The sequence below is a fragment of the Chrysemys picta genome, chromosome 25, assembly GCF_011386835.1.
Source record: "Chrysemys picta bellii isolate R12L10 chromosome 25, ASM1138683v2, whole genome shotgun sequence".
In the NCBI taxonomy this organism is placed as follows: Eukaryota; Metazoa; Chordata; order Testudines; family Emydidae; genus Chrysemys; species Chrysemys picta.
Window position 1 is genome coordinate 5,841,929 of NC_088815.1, and position 21,645 is coordinate 5,863,573.

General features: G+C 44.3%; 1 protein-coding gene across 3 annotated transcripts in view; it reads left to right on the top strand.

Moving 5' to 3' along the window:
* SCAMP4 (secretory carrier membrane protein 4) overlaps positions 1–20,383 on the top strand; it is a 34,899-nt gene extending 14,516 nt beyond the window's left edge. For 2 of the 3 annotated variants that reach the window (XM_005283844.5, XM_005283843.5), the window contains exons 2-7: positions 1,098–1,154; positions 3,675–3,803; positions 9,467–9,623; positions 13,978–14,079; positions 15,793–15,910; positions 16,989–20,383. In XM_005283844.5, the coding sequence (XP_005283901.1) occupies positions 1,148–1,154; positions 3,675–3,803; positions 9,467–9,623; positions 13,978–14,079; positions 15,793–15,910; positions 16,989–17,165 (690 nt within the window). In that variant the 5' untranslated portion in view covers positions 1,098–1,147 and the 3' untranslated portion in view covers positions 17,166–20,383. Of the gene's footprint in view, positions 1–707; positions 764–1,097; positions 1,155–3,674; positions 3,804–9,466; positions 9,624–13,977; positions 14,080–15,792; positions 15,911–16,988 lie in introns of all 3 variants that reach the window. The other variant, XM_065578416.1, reaches the window with a different exon arrangement.
* Positions 20,384–21,645: the final 1,262 nt, after the last annotated feature.

Consider the following 21,645-nt stretch of genomic DNA (forward strand, 5'->3'; position numbering starts at 1 on the left):
TTTGTTTTTTTAAAGTATTCTTTGTTTTCAACTTGGGTTTTACTGAAAGCATTGGCACACATTTTCTGTCTTTAAATATCAAGTAGATAGAATCAGCTATCTGTGGTTCAGGACCCAAACCTGCAGCTTTTACTCACGTGGTTAATTCCACTGAAGTCAGTGGAATTGCTGAGGAGAATAAGGATTGCATGATTGTCTTCCAAGAATTGCAGTAATAAGAATGGTTCTCCACCCCTCATTAAATAATCTTTATTTGTAAAGTCTCTGAATGGTTTTGCATGATTATTATTTTTTTTAATTAATGATGGATGTGTGAATTCTGTGGGAGTTCTGTACTGCAGTCTGGTTCCCTGCCAAACTTTTGTGTAAAAGAATTATCTGGGAAGATGAACTATGTTGTCAGTTTCTGTGTTGCATCTGTGATATTGTGTGTGTTTCCTAGCAAACAATCGGTTAATAATTAAGGCCTGGTCTACAGTGGGAAATTATATCAGTATAACTACGACCTCTCTCAGCATGTGTCTACACCGAAGCACTACGGCAGTGAAGCTGCTGCTGTAGCATTTTAAGTGTACTCACACCCTAACCGTTCTGAAAGTGCCATGGTGAGCTGGGGAACAGTCAGACCATTACGTCTTTTTTTTTTTTTCCCCTCTGACCTGAGTCCAAACCAGGCTCATTTGTCTCAACTTGTTGTCTGCCTTCAGCTGGACTGTGCATGTGTTCTGGCAGCAGTTTCCTGGGCAACCTCGGAATGCGTCAGGTACATTTAGCAGCACGTTTATACATTGCTGAGCAATAAAGCTGCTAAAGTTGTTGACCGTGAGGTTGTAATTAAGCCTTCAAAGGTAGCATCCCATTAATACAAATAGGAGTAATTCATATTTCTCTTAGTGATGCTGTTTGAGGCTGCCTGCTCTGTCGAGTTAGAAACAAACGCTTTGCACTGGAAAGGCTACGCTGGCAGGCAAGAGCTAGAACGATGAATTTTTGAAAAAATGTGGACTTTGGATATTGCAAAAATGCCTTTAAAATTGGGGTTTCTGTGGATATGGGTTACAGTTATATGCTATTAATCTGATTTCTTTCTTTAATAGATCCATTGCTGTCTGATTTCAAATTTCTCCAAGGAACATTTCTAGCAGAAATGGCAGGTAAAGAGCAGTACTAAATACAGAGAAACAAAAACGATTGCAGATAACGTTTTAACAGTGTACAGCGCTCAGCATAGTGGATTAGGCATGACAAGCTTTTCTTCTTCTCTCCATGGGCCCTTTGCATCCCTTGTAGAGCCTTCTGGCTGCTCCGCTTTTCCTCCCTTCCACGTACTCCTGTTTTACACTGTGTGTCCCCTTAGGATCATTAACTGAGGTCCCCATCCTGGCCATAGAAGGCTGGGTGTGACTTAAATGCTTGTGTGGAGGAAATTGGTCACTGCAGTCCCTACAGAGATTAAACATCTGCTTCCACAGCACTCCTAGCTGCATTATGAACTTAAATCAAGGGCTTAATTCTGCTCCCATTGAAAACAATAGCAAAACTCCCATTGACTTCACTGCGAGCTTATACAGGCTCTAAAATTGACAGTGTTTTTTAGCAGACATTGCACTTGCTGTAGTCGAACAATCTTGTCCTAGAGCAAAAGCGAGTATTGTAGAAATCTCGGTGGCATGTGATCAGATCTGAGAGAATATTCTTACATTTCTATTGTCTTTCCTCTGAAGAAACCCCAAGCAGTTTAAAATTACATATGCACAGCAACCCTAAAATGCAGCCAACTCTGGGGTCGGCGGGTAGCAGCCAACTGGCACACCGCATGGTACACAACAATAGAGGAGAATAATAGAAGAGGAAATTTTGGCCACTGACAAACACCTTTAGCCAACTACCATGGGGTCATTACTTTCCAGGCAGTGCAAAATGCAAAGTAAACATTATGGTACTAAATGTATCTGCCTGAGAAAGCTGGAGGGCTTATCTGAATCTGCCGGGTTTTGAACCTGTGCTTCAAGAAAATCTATGGGCCAGATGCACTGGTGGCTTGCAGTCACGGGAAATGTTGGTGAGTGAGACCACCTTGCTGGGAGGGAAGGAGAGAGGGATCTGCAGTAACATAAAGTGGCTGCAGCTACATTTTGGGAGGGGGGACAAAGAAGGGGCTAGCAGAACCCTGATAAAGAGGCTCTGGCCAGACTGTTCATTTAGCATCACAGTGAGGTTGTTCCTATTGCTGGTGTTTCTATAGAGAGCACTAATTTTCTATAGAGAGCAGTTAATTTTGCCAGAGCAGCTTTTTATCTTCTCACACAGAGATGATGGCAAGAGAGGGGGAACTCTCTGGGCCTGAAAGGTCATGTTCAGACGCTTGTCTTGTCTTCCGTGCCATTTGGAAGTTTTCCCAGGACATTTTTCTTCTCTTCCTCTGATTGTTTTTAATTCTGTTTACTGAAGCTGAAGACTTGAAACAATTAGTCACAATGCCCTGGAATCAAACTTTAATCAGCACTCAAAGGCAAGAACAAATATTCCCAAACATGTAGAAATGCACACATGGTTATATTCGATATTCACACGTGCATATCTTCCCAGCAGCTAACAGCAGTTTGGATTACACAATTTAAAGAGCCCTATTACTTATTTAAAATTTTTTTAAAAATCAGAGGCTTAAAAAATAAAATGCATATAAGAAGGTATGTATCTCTCTGCTCCTCGTTGTGTGGCTGTCCCTAATATCTGTATAACGGTGTCTGAATTTATGGCTTGGTTTGCTAAGGGCAGGGCTGAATGAGAATAGAAATGTTGGATTTGGAAGGCAAGAAGGCCACGACTTATGAAATTCATAACAATGCATCCCTGATATCTGCAGGGCAGATAGTCCATGAAGAGTTAGTGTGACTCATTTTCCCCTTTGACTGGATGGCATCCTTTTTAGAATAACCTATTTCTAGAGGATTGTTCTCCTAAAGTCACCCCTTTCATTGTTATCAGACCATATCAGCTGCAGGCCACAAGTCCTGATCGCTGTACCCAGCAAGACCTCCTCTGGGAATGTAGGCTCTTCTGCAAGCAAACCTCCATCTGTCTCTGTCCTGTGGGAATCCCTGCTTTTCATCTGATTTGTTTGGTCTGGGAAACCAATATCCATCCCTGCTTGTGTGCCCTAATGGATTAGATAAAACCCTCCTACAAGGGCTGCCACCACTAGATGCAGCTAGAGACCTGCTTAGCTGGCCTCTCACCCTATCTAAGCTGCTACGCTCTTGAGCAGAGTCTGGAGTCTATGTTGCGCTGCACCTTTTGTGGTCATTTATGCCAGTCAAATGCAATTGAATCAGAATGGTGGTGCTTTTCCCCTGGTTTGCACTGATGTAAATGATTACACAGGCTACAAAGCACCAGAGAATGAGCCCTAAATATCCAGGGTGAAGAGAAGTGCTGATGTTGGCCCATTTGAGTAAATAAACTGGATACTGGGAACTAGGGATCCTCTCCTCTCCTAATGGTGGGCATGTTTTTCAGGATCATTCCAAGCTTCCACACTCTTTTTTCTGTGCTTCCTCTGGATATTTCCAGGCTGGGAAAGTGCAGCTGAGTGGTCATGTCATGATGATGATTCATTAATTTAAGAGAATATGTCTGAGTTAGCTAAACTGTGTGTGTTTTTTGTTCTGTAGAGAAAGTGAATAACTTCCCTCCGCTCCCCAAGTTTATTCCTCTGAAACCGTGCTTCTACCAGAACTTTGCCGATGAAATTCCCATAGACTATCAGAGTCTGGTGAAGAGAATTTACCATTTATGGATCTGTAAGTGAAATTATGACATTTTTTGAGAAATTGTATATATTGGGCTCAACAGCTATAAAAAAGGTAGATTCCCATGTATTACACGTTTTAGAGTTTCACTTCTGTTCACTTACCAAGAACAAAATCTTCCTTCTATGATGCTGTGGTGTAGATTGTGCCTGAATTTTAACCTGTTGTCCCTTGAAACTTACTTCAAAATTAACTAGGGGCTGTCAAGTGATTAATTTTCCTGGGCAGGAGGAGGAACCGGGGTGTGTAGCTGGAGGGGGTTTGTTTGGAGCTGGCTGGGGAAACTGAGGGAGACCCGGGGCTGGGGTCCAAGCTCCCTGCCCCCCAATATGGACCTGACTGAGGGGGTCCTGTTGTCTGTACCTGCAAGACCTGTTTTGGACTGTGTTCCTGTGGTCTAATAAACCTTCTGTTTTACTGGCTGGCTGAGATTTGTGGTGAATCGCAGGAAGTGGGGGGTGCAGGACCTTGTCTCCCCCACACTTTCTGACAACAGTGTAACCTGAAAATGAGAACAGGCATTCTCATGGCACCATTGTAGCCGACATCGCAAGATATTTATGTGCCAGATGCGCTAAAGATTCATATGTCCCTTCATGCTTCAACCACCATTCCAGGGGACATGTGTCCATGCTGATGATGGGTTCTGCTCGATAATAATCCAAAGCAGTGTGGACTGACGCATGTTCATTTTCATTCTCTGAGTCAGATGCCACCAGCAGAAGGTTGATTTTCTTTTTTTTGGTGGCTCGGGTTCTGTAGTTTCTGCATTGGAGTGTTGCTCTTTTAAGACTTCTGAAAGCATGCTCCACACCTCATCCTTCTCAGATTTTGGAAGGCATTTCAGATTCTTAAGCCTTGGGTCATGTGCTGTAGCTATCTTTAGAAATCTCACATTGGTACCTTCTTTGCGTTTTGTCAAATCTGCTGTGAAAGTGTTCTTAAAATGAACATGCTGGGTCATCATCTGAGACGTAGCGATTGGCTGAACAAGAAATCAGGAAGGCCAAATCACACACACAAGAAGGGTTTCTACAGGTATGTTAGCAACAAGAAGGTTAGGGAAAGTGTGGGCCCCTTGCTGAATGAGGGAGGCAACCTAGTGACAAAGGATGTGGAAAAAACTAATGTACTCAATGCTTTTTTGCCTCTGTCTTCACGAACAAGGTCAGCTTCCAGACTACTGCACTGGGCAGCACAGTATGGGGACAAGGTGACCAGCCCTCTGTGGAGAAAGAAGCGGTTCAGGACTATTTAGAAAAGCTGGACGAGCACAAGTCCATGGGGCCGGATGCGCTGCATCCGAGGGTGCTAAAGGAGTTGGCGGATGTGATTGCAGAGCCATTGGCCATTATCTTTGAAAACTCATGGCGATCAGGGGAGGTCCCCGATAACTGGAAAAAGGCTAATGTAGTGCCCATCTTTAAAAAAGGGAAGGAGGAGGATCTGGGGAACTACAGGCTGGTCAGCCTCACCTCAGTCCCTGGAAAAATCATGGAGCAGGTCCTCAAGGAATCCATTTTGAAGCACTTAAAGGAGAGGAAAGTGATCAGGAACAGTCAGCATGGATTCACCAAGGGCAAGTCATGCCTGACTAACCGAATTGCCTTCTATGATGAGATAACTGGCTCTGTGGATGAGGGGAAAGCAGTGGACGTGTTATTTCTTGACTTTAGCAAAGATTTTGAAGTTGAATATGGTCTCCCACAGTATTCTTTGCCAGCAAGTTAAAGAAGTATGGTTTTATTTTGTCGGCAGGAGAGAGCTCTCCTGCCGATAAAGAGCGGCTACACTGCGAACCTTACAGCGCAAAGATGTGCAGTGTAGACATAGCCTAAATGTTGTGATAGGGATCTGGAAAGGTGTGTTGGGGAGGGTATTGATCACTGTGTAAATGTGTGAGAGTTCAGAGGCTTTAGTCAACAAACAAAACTGGAGGTATACAAAGCATCGTGTTGTCAACTTTGTATGCATGCGAAATCTGGATGGTGTACAGATGCCACGTTCTGAAGCTGAATCACTTTCCCATGGGCTGTCTGAGGAAACTGATGAGGCTAAGATGCAAGACAAGGCTCCAGATACTGAGGTTCTCATATGGGCAGGTATTCCGAGCATTCATACTCTGTTGATGAAATCACAGATGAGATGGGCGGGCCATGTCACCAGAATGTCAGATGAGCAACTGCCAAAGAAGATCTTTTATGATGAACTAAAGGAGAGAGCTCTCAGGGAGGCTATAAAAAACGTTTCAAGAACTCCCTCAAGTTATCCTTGAGGCATTTCAACGTTGACCCAGTGTGTTGAGAAGATCTCGCTCATGATCGTTCTACCCAGCGAAGTCATCCATACTGGAGCTACAGTCTATGAGCGGAGCAGAAGCGCCAGCAGCGTAAATCTTGCAACAGCAGCTTGTCCACTGTTAATCAACTAACCCATAGGGACATCTCTTGTTCAGTGCACCACAGACCGTTCAAAGCTCAAATTGGCCTGATCAACCACTCAGGGGTTCACAGAAACCAAACCAGTCAGTGACGTCATGGTCCTCTTCGAACTGGAAGGATGAACAACATCATCATTGATTATTTTGGCAGTGGAGATATGTCTGCAAGTTTTGCATCTGTTATGGTTGGGTTGGTGCTGCTTTGCATCGGTGTGTCCTGGTTTGTGCAGAGCTTGTTTGTAATGATGAGCTTGGTGAGGTTGGGGGTTGTTTGAAGGCCAGAAGAGGGGGTTCAGGAAAGATATTTTTTTTTCAGGATGTGATCCCCATCAAGTATGGGTTGTAATTGTTTGATGATGATCTATATGGGTTCCAGTGTGGAGTGGTAGGTGACAACAATTGATAGGGAATCCTATTTTGAACAGAAGATACTGTTGGATCTCACCGTCCACTGAGCTTGCACTCTCTAGCTGAATAGTTCTGAAACCAGGAGTGGAAAGTAAGCTTTCCTCTCTGTGGAATGAAATTTAGACTAGACCTCAATGGGCAGACCTGTAGAAAGGGAAGCCTGGGCCAGGGAAATGCTCTTGAACAGGGGTTCTCAAACTTTTTTTGCTGGCACCCCCTTTGAAAATATTTCAGGCTCTGATTCCCCTATAAAAGTGGCAACCCTCCACCATGCCATCCTTCCTTCTGTGCTGCTGCTGCTGGCAGCAGTGCTGCCTTCAGAGCTGGGTGCCAGGTCAGCAGCTGCCACTCTCACAACCCCCCTACAATAGTCTTGCAAACCTCCCCTTTTGGGTCAGAACCCCCAGTTTGAGACACCCTGCTCTTGAAGATGAAAAAATCCCTTTGCCCTACCAACCCTTTCCTCCCAAAATACCTGTCATCCCAGCTTCCCTTCCAGTTACAGAAATAACTTTCTCACTGAGGGACACAATACACACTTGATGCTATGGGTTTTATTCCAAATGTACAGTGTGTGCGTGAGAGATTTCTGTGTGTATAAACAATAAGATGATCTGTCACTTCATTGTTCTTTCGTTATTCAGAGATGCTGAAAAAAGCTCTAATTTTCTTGCCTGAAGAAACTGCTGGTCTCCTCCAGACTGACTAGTTAAATGTTGCATGCTGTAAAGCTGCCTTTGTGTGTGATTTTTACTTTTTAAACAAAGCGTCCCTCATTCAATTTAGTGGAAAAATGGAAAGGTGCCAGCCATTTAGGCAAGTGGGCCACGTGTATGTCTGAGCGGACCTGGGCTTTCCACTCTGCATTTTAGATTTCCATCTGCTGCACGTTTTCTGTTTGGGTCATGCTGGGTTTCTGGGATGGGTGTGGGAGAGAAACAGATCCATAGAGGAGACAGTGAAAAAGAGAAGACCAATATTTAAAATAAAGCCATACGAGACGGCTGAGAGGTCATTATTTTAATTGGATTTGAGCATTTAATAACAAAAGGTGTATTGAGATTTGGGGAATCCTGTACCAGAGCTCCCACTACTGGAGAACAAATGCCTGTGTAAATCACATAACAAACCTCTTTTGCATCACAGCTTTATAAGCACCATTGGTTTAAAGGGTTTGTATTATTTGCTTGTTTTTATAGCCCACAAGTTATCAAACTAAAAATTCTAGACTTTCCAGTTAGTCACTGTAAATAGGATTTAATTTTTAACTTAAAAGTGAGTTTTCCCTTTGCTGAACTTTAAGACGTATGCAAACCAGGGCATTTAAAGCAAGTCTTTTGTTAACCTCTTACAGTTCACTTATATCATGGAAGTGAAACCTGCATAACTGAGAGAAGGGTTTTTTTAATTAAAACGGTTGTTTTGGATGTTGTTAACCCCCATTTAACTTAAATGCCTGAATAATCAGTTAGAAAGAAACCTCTCGTATTAAAGATTGAGCTATTTATCTTCCCCGTATGATGTGTTGGTACACAATCATTTATTAATTGCTCAGTGGGTTGGGAGGGGGCGTATAATTGGCTGAACTTGCGAGACACTCAACTCGATGGTATAAGATATCTCTGTTTGGGTGGTTAAGCATTGGAATTAATTGCCCAGGGAGGTTATGGAATTGCCCAGGGATGGTCTAGATAATACTTAGTCCTGCCATGAGTGTACGGAATTGGACTAGAGATGACCTCTCTAGGTACCTTCCAGTCCTACAATTCTATATAACTTTTTAATGCTCCATCCTATCCGTTTTAAAATTTCTGGGAATTTTCTAGGTATCAATAGGCAGAACTCAATTAATATTGCAGGAGGGAATCAGAACGCCAGAAGGTGGGAAATGGCATCACACTGAGCTCCTGGCATCAGTTTAGCATAGCCATAGCTTCAAGCCCCTCTGTAATTGTCTTTAGATTGAAGAACCACTTGATGGAAGTGATTAAAACATTCCAGCATAACACCCTATCACATCTCTGCTCATCCTCCCAATAGAGTTAAACAAGTTGAAACCTTGAATGATGCTTCTCCCAGACAGGAAGAAGTAAAATAATAATGTTGCGGGGGAGGGAGGACATGTGCAGACCCTGGCATTGAGGGATGTGGAATCCTGTTATGGGAGTTGGGGGAAATAGGGGGACACAGAGTCCCTGCCATGGAGGGCGATTGGGAGATCCTGGTATAGGAGAATAGGGTGTCCAGAGCCCCTGGCATGATGGGGAAACGGTGTGGTGTGCGGGAAACCCCCCATAGAGCCCTTACTTGGACTCGATGTGCTAGCCAGGGAAGCTACTTGTGCAGGGGGTGTTTTTTCAATGGGATGATTCCACTCCTTTAAAGACCCTTCTATAGCATTCTTGGGGCATTAAGGGACCTTGGTGTAATTAAAAATCTGTCCACTCAGTTTCTCTTTGTAACAATAGAGGTCCAAGTCCTGATCTTCCACTGATCCCTTCACTTGCAGAATTATCCACCCAGTTTTCCTTCCACTAACCTATGCTCCCAAATGAGTCCCTTGTTTCCTCTCCTGGTATCTGCCCCATTCCAAAGCTGACAATCCCTAGAGCAGTTCTGCCAAGTTACAGTAGCAGCCTTGCCTCATGGTCCGCGTGTTGATAACATCCACCCCAATCATTTCATTGTGCTAACGATTCCTCCCGTGACAAGGTCTCTTTGTATTATAATACAACCCATTTGCTTCCTCTTTTTCTGAAGCCAGCAAACAGCATTACTTATGCCCTCTCCTGTTCTCTCTTTATAGTTTACTGCATCACACTAGTGGTGAATCTAATTGGCTGCCTGGCCTGGTGGATTGGTGGTGGTTATGGCGTTAATTTTGGCTTGGCCATCCTTTGGCTTTTTCTCTTCAGCCCCTGCAGTTACATATGCTGGTTCCGGCCTGCATACAAAGGCTTTCGGTAAGTAGACACTCACCTTCTTCCTTTGATCAAAGGGTTTCCTCTGGGAGGTTCGTTCAGTAAACGTTGATCAAGAAGACAATGCCCGCAAGCTGTTCTATCTGTCAGGGCAAAGATTAAGGAGAAAGTAAATGGAATATTCAGTTACAACAATATTTGGTTAAGAGAGTTTTTGGCCAGCGCGGGAGCTTATAGATGAAGCTATAGGGCTTCTCATCTCTGGGTGGCTGGTTTGAATCCAGCCAAGGTGGAGAGCGACTGAAAGTTGCTGCTGTCTGTTTGTTGTTTGGTGGCCTGTTGTTGTTTGTATTATGATAATGCCTAAAGGGATCCCATTGTTCTAATTCTGTACGGATATGGACTAAGAGCTAGTCTCTGCCCCGAAGAGCTTACAGTTGAAATAGACAAGACGGACAAAGGGTGGAGGTAGTGGGGAAGGCTATGTCTACAAGCTACGTATGAGCACAGTGAAGAATACGACGATTAGTGAGAAGTATCCATGCCCACAAAACACCACCCTTGACCCAAACTGACCCCTTGTTGGCAGAGAGGTCCAGGCCACAGAAACTTCACTTCTCTCTTGTCCCCATAAAGGGTTCCTTCAGAACAGAGCTAATTCATGTTGGTGAAGGGGGGCTTGCAACAAGATCTTGCATTGCTGATGACCATACAGTTTGACCTATTCCGTGGTCATCGCAGCACTGATTGGTTTTGCACTTTCACAAGCATGAAATCCATATTTTAAAAATTGTCAATGTATTGTGATTATTAAATATCCCTAGGGTTACTTAAGCATTCACATGGCTAATGGTATGGGAGACATTCTTCTAAAAGCTTGTTTAAGATTTTTGGTTTCTCGGTTCTTTATGGGAAAACTGTACAGAAATAGCTTGCTAAGAACTGTTCTGCTTTTTGTCTCTAGGCCCAGCATCTAGTTACTCATATTGGGAGGGGGTATTTAAATAAAAGTAACCCACAAGGACCAGGGCTCTTCTCAAATGGCACAGATATATTTAAAATCATCCTACATTTATTTTTTTATTAATAATCATTTGCATGTCTCTAGTGCCTGCTGGAATTGCAAAGCACTTTGCAAACATTAGTGCATTGAGCTTCACAACATCCCTTTGAGGGACTTAAGTTTAATCTCCATTTTGCATAGGGACACTGAGGCGTGGAAAGGGGAAGCTATTTTCCCAAGGTCATGCAGCAGGTCACTAGCAGAGCTGACAGGAATCTGCCATTCCAGCTTCCTAGACAACCCTCTCCCCTCCTTCACTACCAATGTATTTTTTTTAATTGGCTAACCATCAAATTCTATGGTAAGAGAAGTTAATTTAGAAGAAAGCGGAAGCAGCTGACAGGAATAGAAGCAGACAGACTAAGGCCCTGATTCTAGAAAGCACTCAAGCATATGCTAAATTTTAAGCATGTACCGGTGGGACTTAAGCAATTACTTAACTCTAAGCATGTGCTTAAGTGCTTTACTGAATCTGCATCTAAATGCTCACCTCAAATACTACCAAATATGTGTGCTAATGTAGTGGATATTATTAAAACCATAGCAACTAAGTTTACGTTCTAGAATTCAAAGGAGGATAACTTCTAAAAGGATATGAAAAGCAAAGGAATTGAATCATATGAAACTCTTAAAGGAAGTGAAAAATGAAATCTGAGAAGTGTTACTCTACTGGGCTGTGTTTTGTTTTTTTCCCCTTCCCCTTTCTTAATTCAAAAGTCCCTGGGGTTTCCAAGTCACTAGTAGAACTCTGTTCAAAGAGCACTTTCCATTCCAAAGTCTGGGAAAAATTACTCCTCCACAATGCTTTCCTCTGGGCTTTGTGGAGTCAGATTCTAATTATTTCTTTAATGCTGTTTGTATGTGTTTGTGCAACCGAATGCTGAAAGGCCCTTGAGATTACCCTGTGTAAATACTTGTATATAAAATCAATACCCTAGGGACAGACCAACAAGCCACAGAGCAGTTAGTTTGACATTAGTTTGGAGGAGACTTTAAAGAAAATAGCGGTGTAATCAGAGAAATATTTTTATGGGAAAGGAATACTGTAGCCAGATTCATTAGACCCACTTGCTATGCTTATTCCCGGCTGTTACAGCCATGGTAGATATTGGGATACCATAGTCTGTGGATGCTTTTGTGAAACATTCACCATATGTCCACATCCAAAGTTAAATTAGATGCAGAACCTTGGCGTGAGAGCAGAATGGTGGCAAATTTCCAGTGGAAAGGTGGATGAGAATTCACCTTTTCTACATGTTGTAGCTCAGTGGTGTTCCACATTTTTTTTTTTATTTGTGGGTCCCTAAAACTATTTCAGATGGAGGTGTGTACCCCTTTGGAAATCGTAGACATAGTCTGCAGATCCCCAGGGGTCCACAGACCACAGGTTGAAAACCACTCCTCTAGCTGATTTATTTGGGCATAAGTTTTCGTGGGTAAAACCTCACTTAGGTTTCACTCTATGCATCTGAAGAAGTGAGGTTTTTACCCACGAAAGCTTATGCCCAAATAAATCTGTTAGTCTTTAAGGTGCCACCAGACTCCTTGTTGTTTTTGTAGATACAGACTAACACGGCTACCCCCTGATACTTGACACTCCTCTAGCTGATTCCCATACACCCCTTCAAATTGAGATTTCTTCACTATTGCCAGGTCATTGTCATGAGAGTCCATTTAAAGGTCCAGCCTGGAACGTTGTCCTTTCACTGTGATTTGATTTCAGTATTGAGACAGAATTACCTTACCCATGGACTATTTATCACAGGAAACGTGTTCTACTCGGATCCAGTATTCGAAAGGAGAATGCCATGATGGTAGCATTTTGCTCTTCTGTAGCATTGTTCAACCCAGGCTATCTAGTCTCTTTCACAACACCCCTGGGAAGTAATAATACTATTGGAGACAACGGGCCACATCTGCCATTGACCTGCCCTTTGTGTAGCTATTCATGCAACTTGACACGCACTTTGCACTGGTGTAAATGACTGTATAAGGTGCAGGGCAAGAGAGAATCAAGCCCTGAGACTTTCCAACTTGCCCAAGGTCAGTCCCATTCTTTGCTCTCGCCATTAAGTACCAGATTTACAACCGTATTTAGATGCTTAAACATGCAGATAGGCCCCTAAGAGGAATTACATACTCAAGGGGAGTTAGGTACCTATCCTGCTTAGGCACCTAGGGGATTTAAAAAAGCTCCTCTCTGCATCTTTAGGTGCCTAAATACGTTTGTACATCTGGCCTAGAACACAGACCCTCCCTGTTTCTGTGATTCAATGGATTTGATGTAAAGAATTTGCACTATTAAATATGTCATCAGGTATGAGTGGGTCCAGAGCTAACCTTCAGTTTAAAATAACAGTATTCCTTGCCAAAGAATGGCGGACTAATATGGGTGGTGTTGCTAGATGAAGACACTGCATCTGATAGCACCATCTGTGCTACTATTGCTGTACGGTATAGCGAGAGCTCTGGTAGAGCTATGTGAACCCCAGTGATGGAGTGGCCATTGAGCACGCCTAGTTTTGGTAGCCACCGTGCATACCTGGACCACAAACATAAACTCTACTGATCTCGTTCAGTAGCTTGGCACCTATCCATCCCAAAGGCATAGATGCCGTGGAGTTACAAAAAGCAGCGTTGCCTCTGAACGCCACTTATTTCCCCAGGCAGCATTCCATCCCATTCGTTAGGCTCAAATACACTCTGTACGTGGCTGCCAGAGCTGTTTTTCTTCCTAATCCATCCCAGGGCTGGGTTGTCAATGGCTCACCTCCCTTAACCACAGGTGTGTAAACTGATGACAAACAGCCCCTGAGATATTCCCAGCTAGGATTCTTGTTCACAATAACTGCATGTAATGCACATATAGGATCTGTCTGGCTGCCAGCACTCGTACCCATGTGTTCCCGGGGCCTTGTGCCTGCTCACAAATGGATGGGTTGCATTATGAAAAGCACAGGTGTCAAACTGCATTGAGTGTAGACATGCAATCAGGATAATGCTGCAAGTGTCTTCTCCTCTACAAGAGGCTGCTGAGGTATTGGTGGAAAACAACATGCCTCTCTGAAGGTGGTCATACGTGTAATTAGTTTGTTAGATCAATTTCAGGACCTAGGTTTATTGAGGGAGATGAAGTCCTGATGATGCAGAGATCTGTATGCTTCCAGCCCTAGAGAAAAGGGGGTGGATATTAATCTTCAAGGTATGAGACTGAGTGGGGATCTATTGCTTCATGATAAAGTGTGTATGGAGAGAGTGGGGACATAGTAACTTGGTACAGTACAAGGTGATAAACCCCATGCAGTCTCCCTAACATCCTCTCTCATTTCACAGGTCTGACAGCTCTTTTAATTTCATGGCCTTTTTCTTCATCTTTGGTGCCCAGTTTATTCTGACTGTCATACAAGCGATCGGTATCTCCGGCTGGGGAACATGGTAAGCAGCATGCTCCCATGGTCTTTGAGTGGAGCACTCAGTCCACGTCTTCTCTCCGTCTAGCTGCAGAGATTTTGTCTCATAGATTCAGCTTGTGTTCCACATTTCCATGCATTAAATGCTGATGTTTGGGGCGGGGTGGGGAGGGAGAGTTGGGGGAGATAAGGAAAGGAGTTGGACAAAGAAAGGGTCCTGGTTGGAGTGAGGGCATGTTCTCCGCTCCTCTCGCCTCGCTAAGGTAATGACTGAATGTTACATGATTTGAGCCTCCATAGGATTTTCATCCTTCTGTTCTTTCAGGGCTACATGTGCCCCCACCCCAATAAATAGGGCCCTACCAAATTCACGGCCATGAAAAACGCATCATGGACCATGAAATCTGGTCTTCTGTGTGCTTTTATCCTATACTATACAGATTTCACAGGGGAGACCAGCATTTCTCAAATGGGGGTCCTGACCCAAAAGGGAGTTGCATGGGAGTTGCAAGGTTATTTTAGGGGGGTCACATTATTGCCATCCTTCCCCAGCTCTCAAGGCGGCGCCCCACCAGCAGCGGCACAGAAGTAAGGGTGGCAATACTATACCATACCACCCTTAATTCTAAGCTGCTGCTGGCAGCAGCCCTGTCTTCAGAGCTGGGCTCCCGGCCAGCAGCTGCCGCTCTCCAGCTGCCCAGCTCTGAAGGAATTGCCACCGCCAGTAGCAGCGCAGAAGTAAGGGTCGCAGTACCGCAATCCTCCCCCCCCCCCCCCCCTTACAGTAACTTTGTGACCCCCACAACTCCTTTTTGGGTCAGGACCCCAACAATTACAATATCGTGAAATTTCAGATTTAAAGAGCTCAAATCATTAAATTTATTATTTTTAAAGTCCTATGACCGTGAAATTGGCCAAAATGGATCATGAATTTGGTAGGTCCCTGTCAATAAATAACCATTTTCCCCTCCATATGACCACACCATTGCAACAGAGAAGCCACCTGGGAGTTTGCAGCAAGGTTCTAACCTAGCTGCTTTGGGGGGGTGAGTGAGGCGGTCAAGACATCTTATCCTTTCTTACCATCTTCCCCATGCACATAAGTTTCACTTCATCTCCAGTCTACAGAGCTAGAGTCCCAAGGTTCATCCTTAAATAATAATTGGAGGTTATGTTCTTTACCTTCCCGGTTTTGGTCACAGAAGGTTGGTAATTTAACCTGCCATCTTTAGAGCCTGGATGCAAATCCTGCTGAAGCTAGAAAAACAGAAAAGAAGGTGCTACACAGAGTGCTGGGTTTATACACTAATCCTCAGAGTGCCCCATGAGGCACAGTATGATGACCTGTGGAAATGGAGACTCTGAGCTAGGTCAAGGACTCTCCGGTTCCTGGTTCTTAACCCTAGCTATATTCCACTAGCCCCCACACTATCTCTGCACAAGTGAAAATAAATTTGGTTCCCTTATGGACATTCGTTTACCTCCTAAAACCTCACCATTCAACTGGCTTTCTCTAGTGGCCTGGAATTCAAATAGCCGGGGATGTTGCAGGTCAGGACTTGAGGTGCATTAACAGAGATGTGCAGGGGAAATATTTACCTGTGCTGCAGCTGGTTCTTGCCCTAGTTCTTACTTTTCCATTCATATCCTGGAACTTTACAACTCACTTGCAAATATTTTCAGGTTGGCGGTGAAAACAAACTACAGTGATACTTCTCTGTATTTCACTTTCTTCCAGTGGATGGTTGGCAGCCACTACTTTTTTTAGTACCAGTGTTGCAGCTGCTGTGTTCATGCTGTTTCCAGCCATAATGTTTACGATGTCAGCGGTTGCGATGTCCTTCTATCTCCTAAGGGTAAGTGCTTCAGTTGCCTTTCTGACGTGGAGTATCTGTCAATTCTGTGCATCAAAGCAAAGTGAATCCTCAGCTTAGTGGTCACTGTAACCACTCACGTCCTAGAAAGTTGAGAGTATAGACAGTGTGGGGGCTGTCCCCCTGCCAAGCCAGATCCCCCCTCCAGGACAAATCTAGATGAAAGGTTGAGAGTGCGATTGAGGGTTCTCTCCATGCAATGGAACCATGTCCCTCCCAGCATGAATCCATGAACAGCCATTGATTCTGAGAATTAAACCTGCTGAGACCCACACAATGACAGACGGGGGTGGTGGGAGGGAGATTCATGGAAGGATCTTTCTCCTTAAAGTGGTCTGCAGAAGGATAAAACTGGAGAGCCACTGTCATGGGCAATACAACAGGAGAGACTTCACCAGTGTTGCACTTCATGGGAGGAGAAAAGCCAGAGGGGTAAGATCTGTCACACAACAAGATGCCAAAGCTGACCAGTCCAGCAAAATATGTTCTCTACCCCAAAGCAGCTGCCATCAGGACAGTTTACCTCTGGAATGTGGGAGCATACTGCCGCCTTTGAGATCATGGATAGTGCCACTCCAGTCATGCGTTGGTTGGCATCTGTGTGGTAGGGTGGCTGAAAAAAGTCACTCCTTCTCCTGCACCTCTATACGCCCAGCTATATAATCCTTCTATTGTGCACCCAAGCTTTGCCAGTCTGGGATGCAGCAATTTCAGTAATGCTGAATTCTAGGTAAACTGACCTAGTTTGGATGAATTGCCTCTAACATCATTACTATGCAATTCCCCAACCTGAGTTAGTCATAATGCTGCGGTGGGTTAAAAGACTGTATGTAGATCTTATCTAGCTGCTTCTCTGTTGCCATCTGCTGCACTGTTCTGTTTATAGCACCCTTGTTCCTTTGGAATGTGGACACTTGAACAGAGATGTTACCAGATACATGGGACAGCACTAGGAAGTGTCTAGTATATTGGGCATTAACAAAGTGACCGTAGTTCCTATTGGAAAGGAAACTAGATGCTCGTTGCTGATTCTTCCCTTGCTCTCTTGATTACCTACTAGGTACATAAAATTTACCGAGGGGCTGGCGGAAGCTTTCAGAAAGCCCAGGATGAATGGAACAGCGGCTCATGGAGGGACCCCCCGAGCAGGGAAGCTCAGTACAATAACTTTTCTGGAAACAGTCTGCCACAGTATCCCACGGTGCCCAACTATCCCACGGGAAATCAATGGCCTTAAGCAGCAACAGCTGTCAAACTGCCTGGATTATCTTTTTTGGTCTCCTCATTATTGTTTTTATTATTTGAAAAGATCTTTTTTTTTTCCCCATCATCTTTGGGTTTTTTTAGTTCCCTGCTCCCCATGACTGCAGAAAATCTGTGCACTCAGCCTGTACTGCCTCCAGGGCTTTGCCCATCTCTATTGGAACGTTTTATTTTGTGCACAGTTGCCAGTATTTGCCTTGCTGCAAACCGCAGAACTATTCGCTGCCCTTGCTTGGGGGAATCCTCCAATGATCAGTACCCGGAAAAGGCTGATTTTCCCCCTGCGAAGAACACTTTAAGATGCTCTTTCCCCTGCCCTCTTCATTCTTATCAGATGCACAGTACACCACCACCATCTTCCTGTTACTGAGCAGGGGACATAATTTGAAGTGGGCATCAACTGGCATCTCCTGATGAGTTTTCTGGAATTTCTATTTCTCAAAGGGAAATGTCTCATCTATTTTATTTTGTGCCTCGTAAGATTGAAATTGGCGGCCAGGGCTCCCTTTTTGTTCATAAAACCCTTGAAGGTCTAAACTGTCTCTTGAGTTCTCTGTAGGGAGAGAATGCTTTAGATAACTCTGCCCACAGTGAGTGAGTGCTGGACACTGCATCTGATTAGCAGAACCTCCACTCAGCTGGTGAGGTATCGTTCTATTAGAATTCATTTTCTTCACCCCCAAAGGTTTTTCTTATGATAGGGTCTACATGTTTGAAAGTACCGGTTCATCTCACTTGTCTATAATCCTTGCTTGCTAATGGCCTGATTGAAAGCCCAGTGGAATCACTGGCTTCAGTGGGCTTTGGCTCAGACTGCATCGGTTATAGTCACTCTTATGTAGACAGCCAACACAAGACATAGGCACCACTTAAGTCCCACTTATGCAGTGTCTAGGTTTTGTGCTGGCCCCACATGTGCAGGCCCCTCTTCCTCCTGATTGAATCTCGCCCCATTGACAAACCCTTATAATGTAAATAATCTTCTGGCTACAGTTCTGTAGCCAGGTGGTGGATAACTCTAAATCTGAATACTAAGAATGACTTGTGTGATTTGGGAGTAACTCCGTTAAAATTGATGGATCAATCCTGATTTATTCTGACATAGCTGACATCCGAATCTGATCAAGTTTCTCATGCTTGTGAATTGTTCTCCTGCAACATGTCACCTGTTAGTTTACAAGACTATTAAGCATTTTGTAGTCTATCCTTTATTTAGTCATGCAGGACCACTCCCCATGTATACAGCCAAGTGTACAGCTCTTCTCTCTACTTCAGCATGCAGGCAGAGAGAGGTGGAATTTTCTTTCCCTAAGAAGATGGTTGAGGGGAAGATAAAGGTTCTGTTGAGAGGGTCTTTTCTTGCTGAGAACGAGGCTTTGTCTACCATACAAATGCTTTGCTGGCCTAGCCGTACTGACCAGAGCACCCTAGTGTAGACATAGCGTATGGCGACAGAAGTTTTTCTGTTGGCACAGTAACAGCACCTCGCTGAATGACATTAACTACGTTGACAGAAGCACTCTAATGCCTGCTTAGTTGTGGCTGTACTAGGGGGGTTTGCTGACATATCTATGTTGGCTGGGGGGATGTTGATTTGTTTTTTTGTTTCACACCCCCATCAACATAGCTATGCTGGCAAAACTTTGTAGTGTAGACCTGGCCATAGTGTGTCATAGTGCTGACTTCCATCCTCTTATCTATTTCTCATGTCACAAGTACTGGAATCTGTAGGCAGAGCAGTCAAATTCCTTTCCATTTCGTACTAGATCAGCCCAAGCAGTACAAGCTACAGTTTCCCGTTTCTCCTTAAAAATCTGCTACTCAATGTTGAGATTTTTCCAATCAGCCTGTGAGATTTGGATGCCCAATTTCCGTTAATTTTTATGGGAACTGAGCCTCCAAAACCCTGCAGCAGCTTTCAAAGCCTCTGCTAAAGATCCCGTGAGGTGCTAAAAGCCTTCAACTTCCGAAGGAGACATGAGGGAGGTTTTGTATTTGTTCAGATCTGCAGACTAGTGCTGGATTCTGCTCTCAGTCGTGTTGATGTGAATCCAGAGTAACTCCATAGCTATCAGTGGAGTTATGCCAATTTTACATTGAGTAACTGGAAACAGAATCTGCTCCTGAAAGGCTTAGAAAAGGTCTCTGAGCTGGATGGAATCCATTTGCAAATGATCCTTTGAAAATGGTCTCAATAAACAAGTGCCTTATTCAATAATATATTAGCTCTTAGGGGAGAGTTCTTCTTCCCTCGGTGCCCCATTCCCCATTTTGTTTAGTCTTAATTTTTTCCCTATATGCATATATTGTAAATATTAGGTAAGTGAAATGCATTACCATGGGATTTGTGTGACATCTTTGTTATCAGATGGGCCAAAGGAAAAGCAACTGATTAACACTGGAGGCCAAAGCCTCCTTGAACTTCAGTTTAAAAGCAACATTTCCCATTGCTGCAAAGCCAGCCCTTTGCTGGGCCTCTCAAAATATCTTTCTAACACATTCCTAACGCAATGACTTGTGTCTGTGTGTAGGTGTATGTGTGTATGTGATTTGCTCATAAACACAAGGACAGATGCTTGGAACTTTGCTAACAGAATACAGTCCAATCATGTTGCCGAACTTTTAGTTGCCTTCATCTTGCATAGAGTGTTGTGTGCCTTTTCTTTGTGTGCTTGCCATCGAAAGGGTGGTGAAAGAGAACTGCCTGTCATTTAACTCCCTGGAAATACGAACATGCTGCCCAGGGGATGGGTCAAAATTCCCAGTGCTTGGATCCTGTTAATGAAAACGGGAGTCCTGCCTGTGATTTGCCACATTGGGAAGCCTGAATATGGCGTGCCTGCCTAATCTCATCCTTGGAGGTGCGGAATATCCTCCGCCCCTCTTGGCCATTCTTTTCAAGATGGGGTGACTGAGGGTGAGTCGTAATTCCAGAAAGTTGACTCAATCAATGTGCTGCCAGAACTGTTGTGGCTTATTTTTGGGATCAGAGCTATATTTTTATAAATGTGATGTTTACATTAGATTTCCAAGGACCTACCAACGTTTTGGAGAATTGTTAACCTGGACTTAGCCAACTTTAATTTTTGTTCTGCATCATGTTATGTGGGATGCTTTGTGTCGTCTGTGGGGTTCTTTGTTGTTTTCCTTGCAGGCGTCAAATAAATCCTCATTCTATCCTCCGTGAGAAAAGCCTGGCTACCTTGGAGGTGTGTATGTATTCATGATGGTTGGAAGAAAATAGTGAGGTCTGGTTATCCCCGTTCAGTATTTCCCTCTCTTAGAAAACTCCAAAGCCTTCTGGGAAATAGGGGGTTTGGACAAGTAAAGGAACAATGCATTGTGGGTGAAATTCACCCCTTTGCTGGGAGCCAGTGCAAGGCATATGCACTATTTAATTTATCCTCTTTTTGCGCTTTTCAACTATAGATCTTTGCAAAGTCCTTTACAAAGGAGGTATCGTTATCCCCATTGTGCAGATGGGGAAACTGGGCAAGTCACTTCTCTGTGTGCCTGGATCACCCAGAAGGCTAGTGGCATGGCTGGGAATAGAACCAAGATCTCCTGAGTCCCAGTCCCGTGCTCTATCCACTCGATAGGTGCTACTTAGGAAAGGTAGTGCTAGGATTCAAGCTGGTCCTCTGCACGGAGATGAATTTCAACCTGAGGGGGTGTTGATCAGCCTTGGGTTAAACAGGCTTATGCTGAATTCAGTCAAGTTTACACACACACACACACACACACACACACACACACACACACACACACACACACACACACACACACACACACACACACACACACACACACACACACACACACACCCTTAATGTTATCCTGAAGTTAAGGTGCCTCCTCAAGGTTGCTTAACTTTAGCCATTTTACTCGGCGCCAGAAAAGCACTTAGCAGAGCAGATGACAGTGAAAGTCTTCTGTCAACAGTGCAGACCCATTTGGTGTGTTCACCTAGGCCTACATTCTGGCCTCAGGAGGTCAGTGGCAGCTTTGCAATTCCAGTTGACTTAGTGGAAGCAGGATTTGGCCCCAGGGTGAAATTCACTGTAGTCTGGAGGACTCGCACAAGGCCCTAGGCACCATTTAAGCAGGGTGTAAATAGCTTGTGCTGACTACCTGCATGGGGGTGTCGGGAATATCGCTGCTAGTGCACCTCTTTGCACTGTTGGCGATTCGTTAATGGTAGTAAGTGGCAACTGCTTCATGGGGTGGTTTGCTGCTGTGAGGTGGACTTTCATCCCCAGGTCTCTGTTCAGTGCACAGGGATAGACTCTCCTCTCAGCCATCGATCTTGCAAATCCTTGCGTGGACCACCACAAGTGTCACAAGCGTGCCGCTCGCCAAGCCAAGTGTAGATCGGCATAGTCCCTTGCAATGAGTGGTATTGCAGCAGGAGCCGCTGTGCACTCACTCCCTAGTACACAAGAACAGAGGGTGGC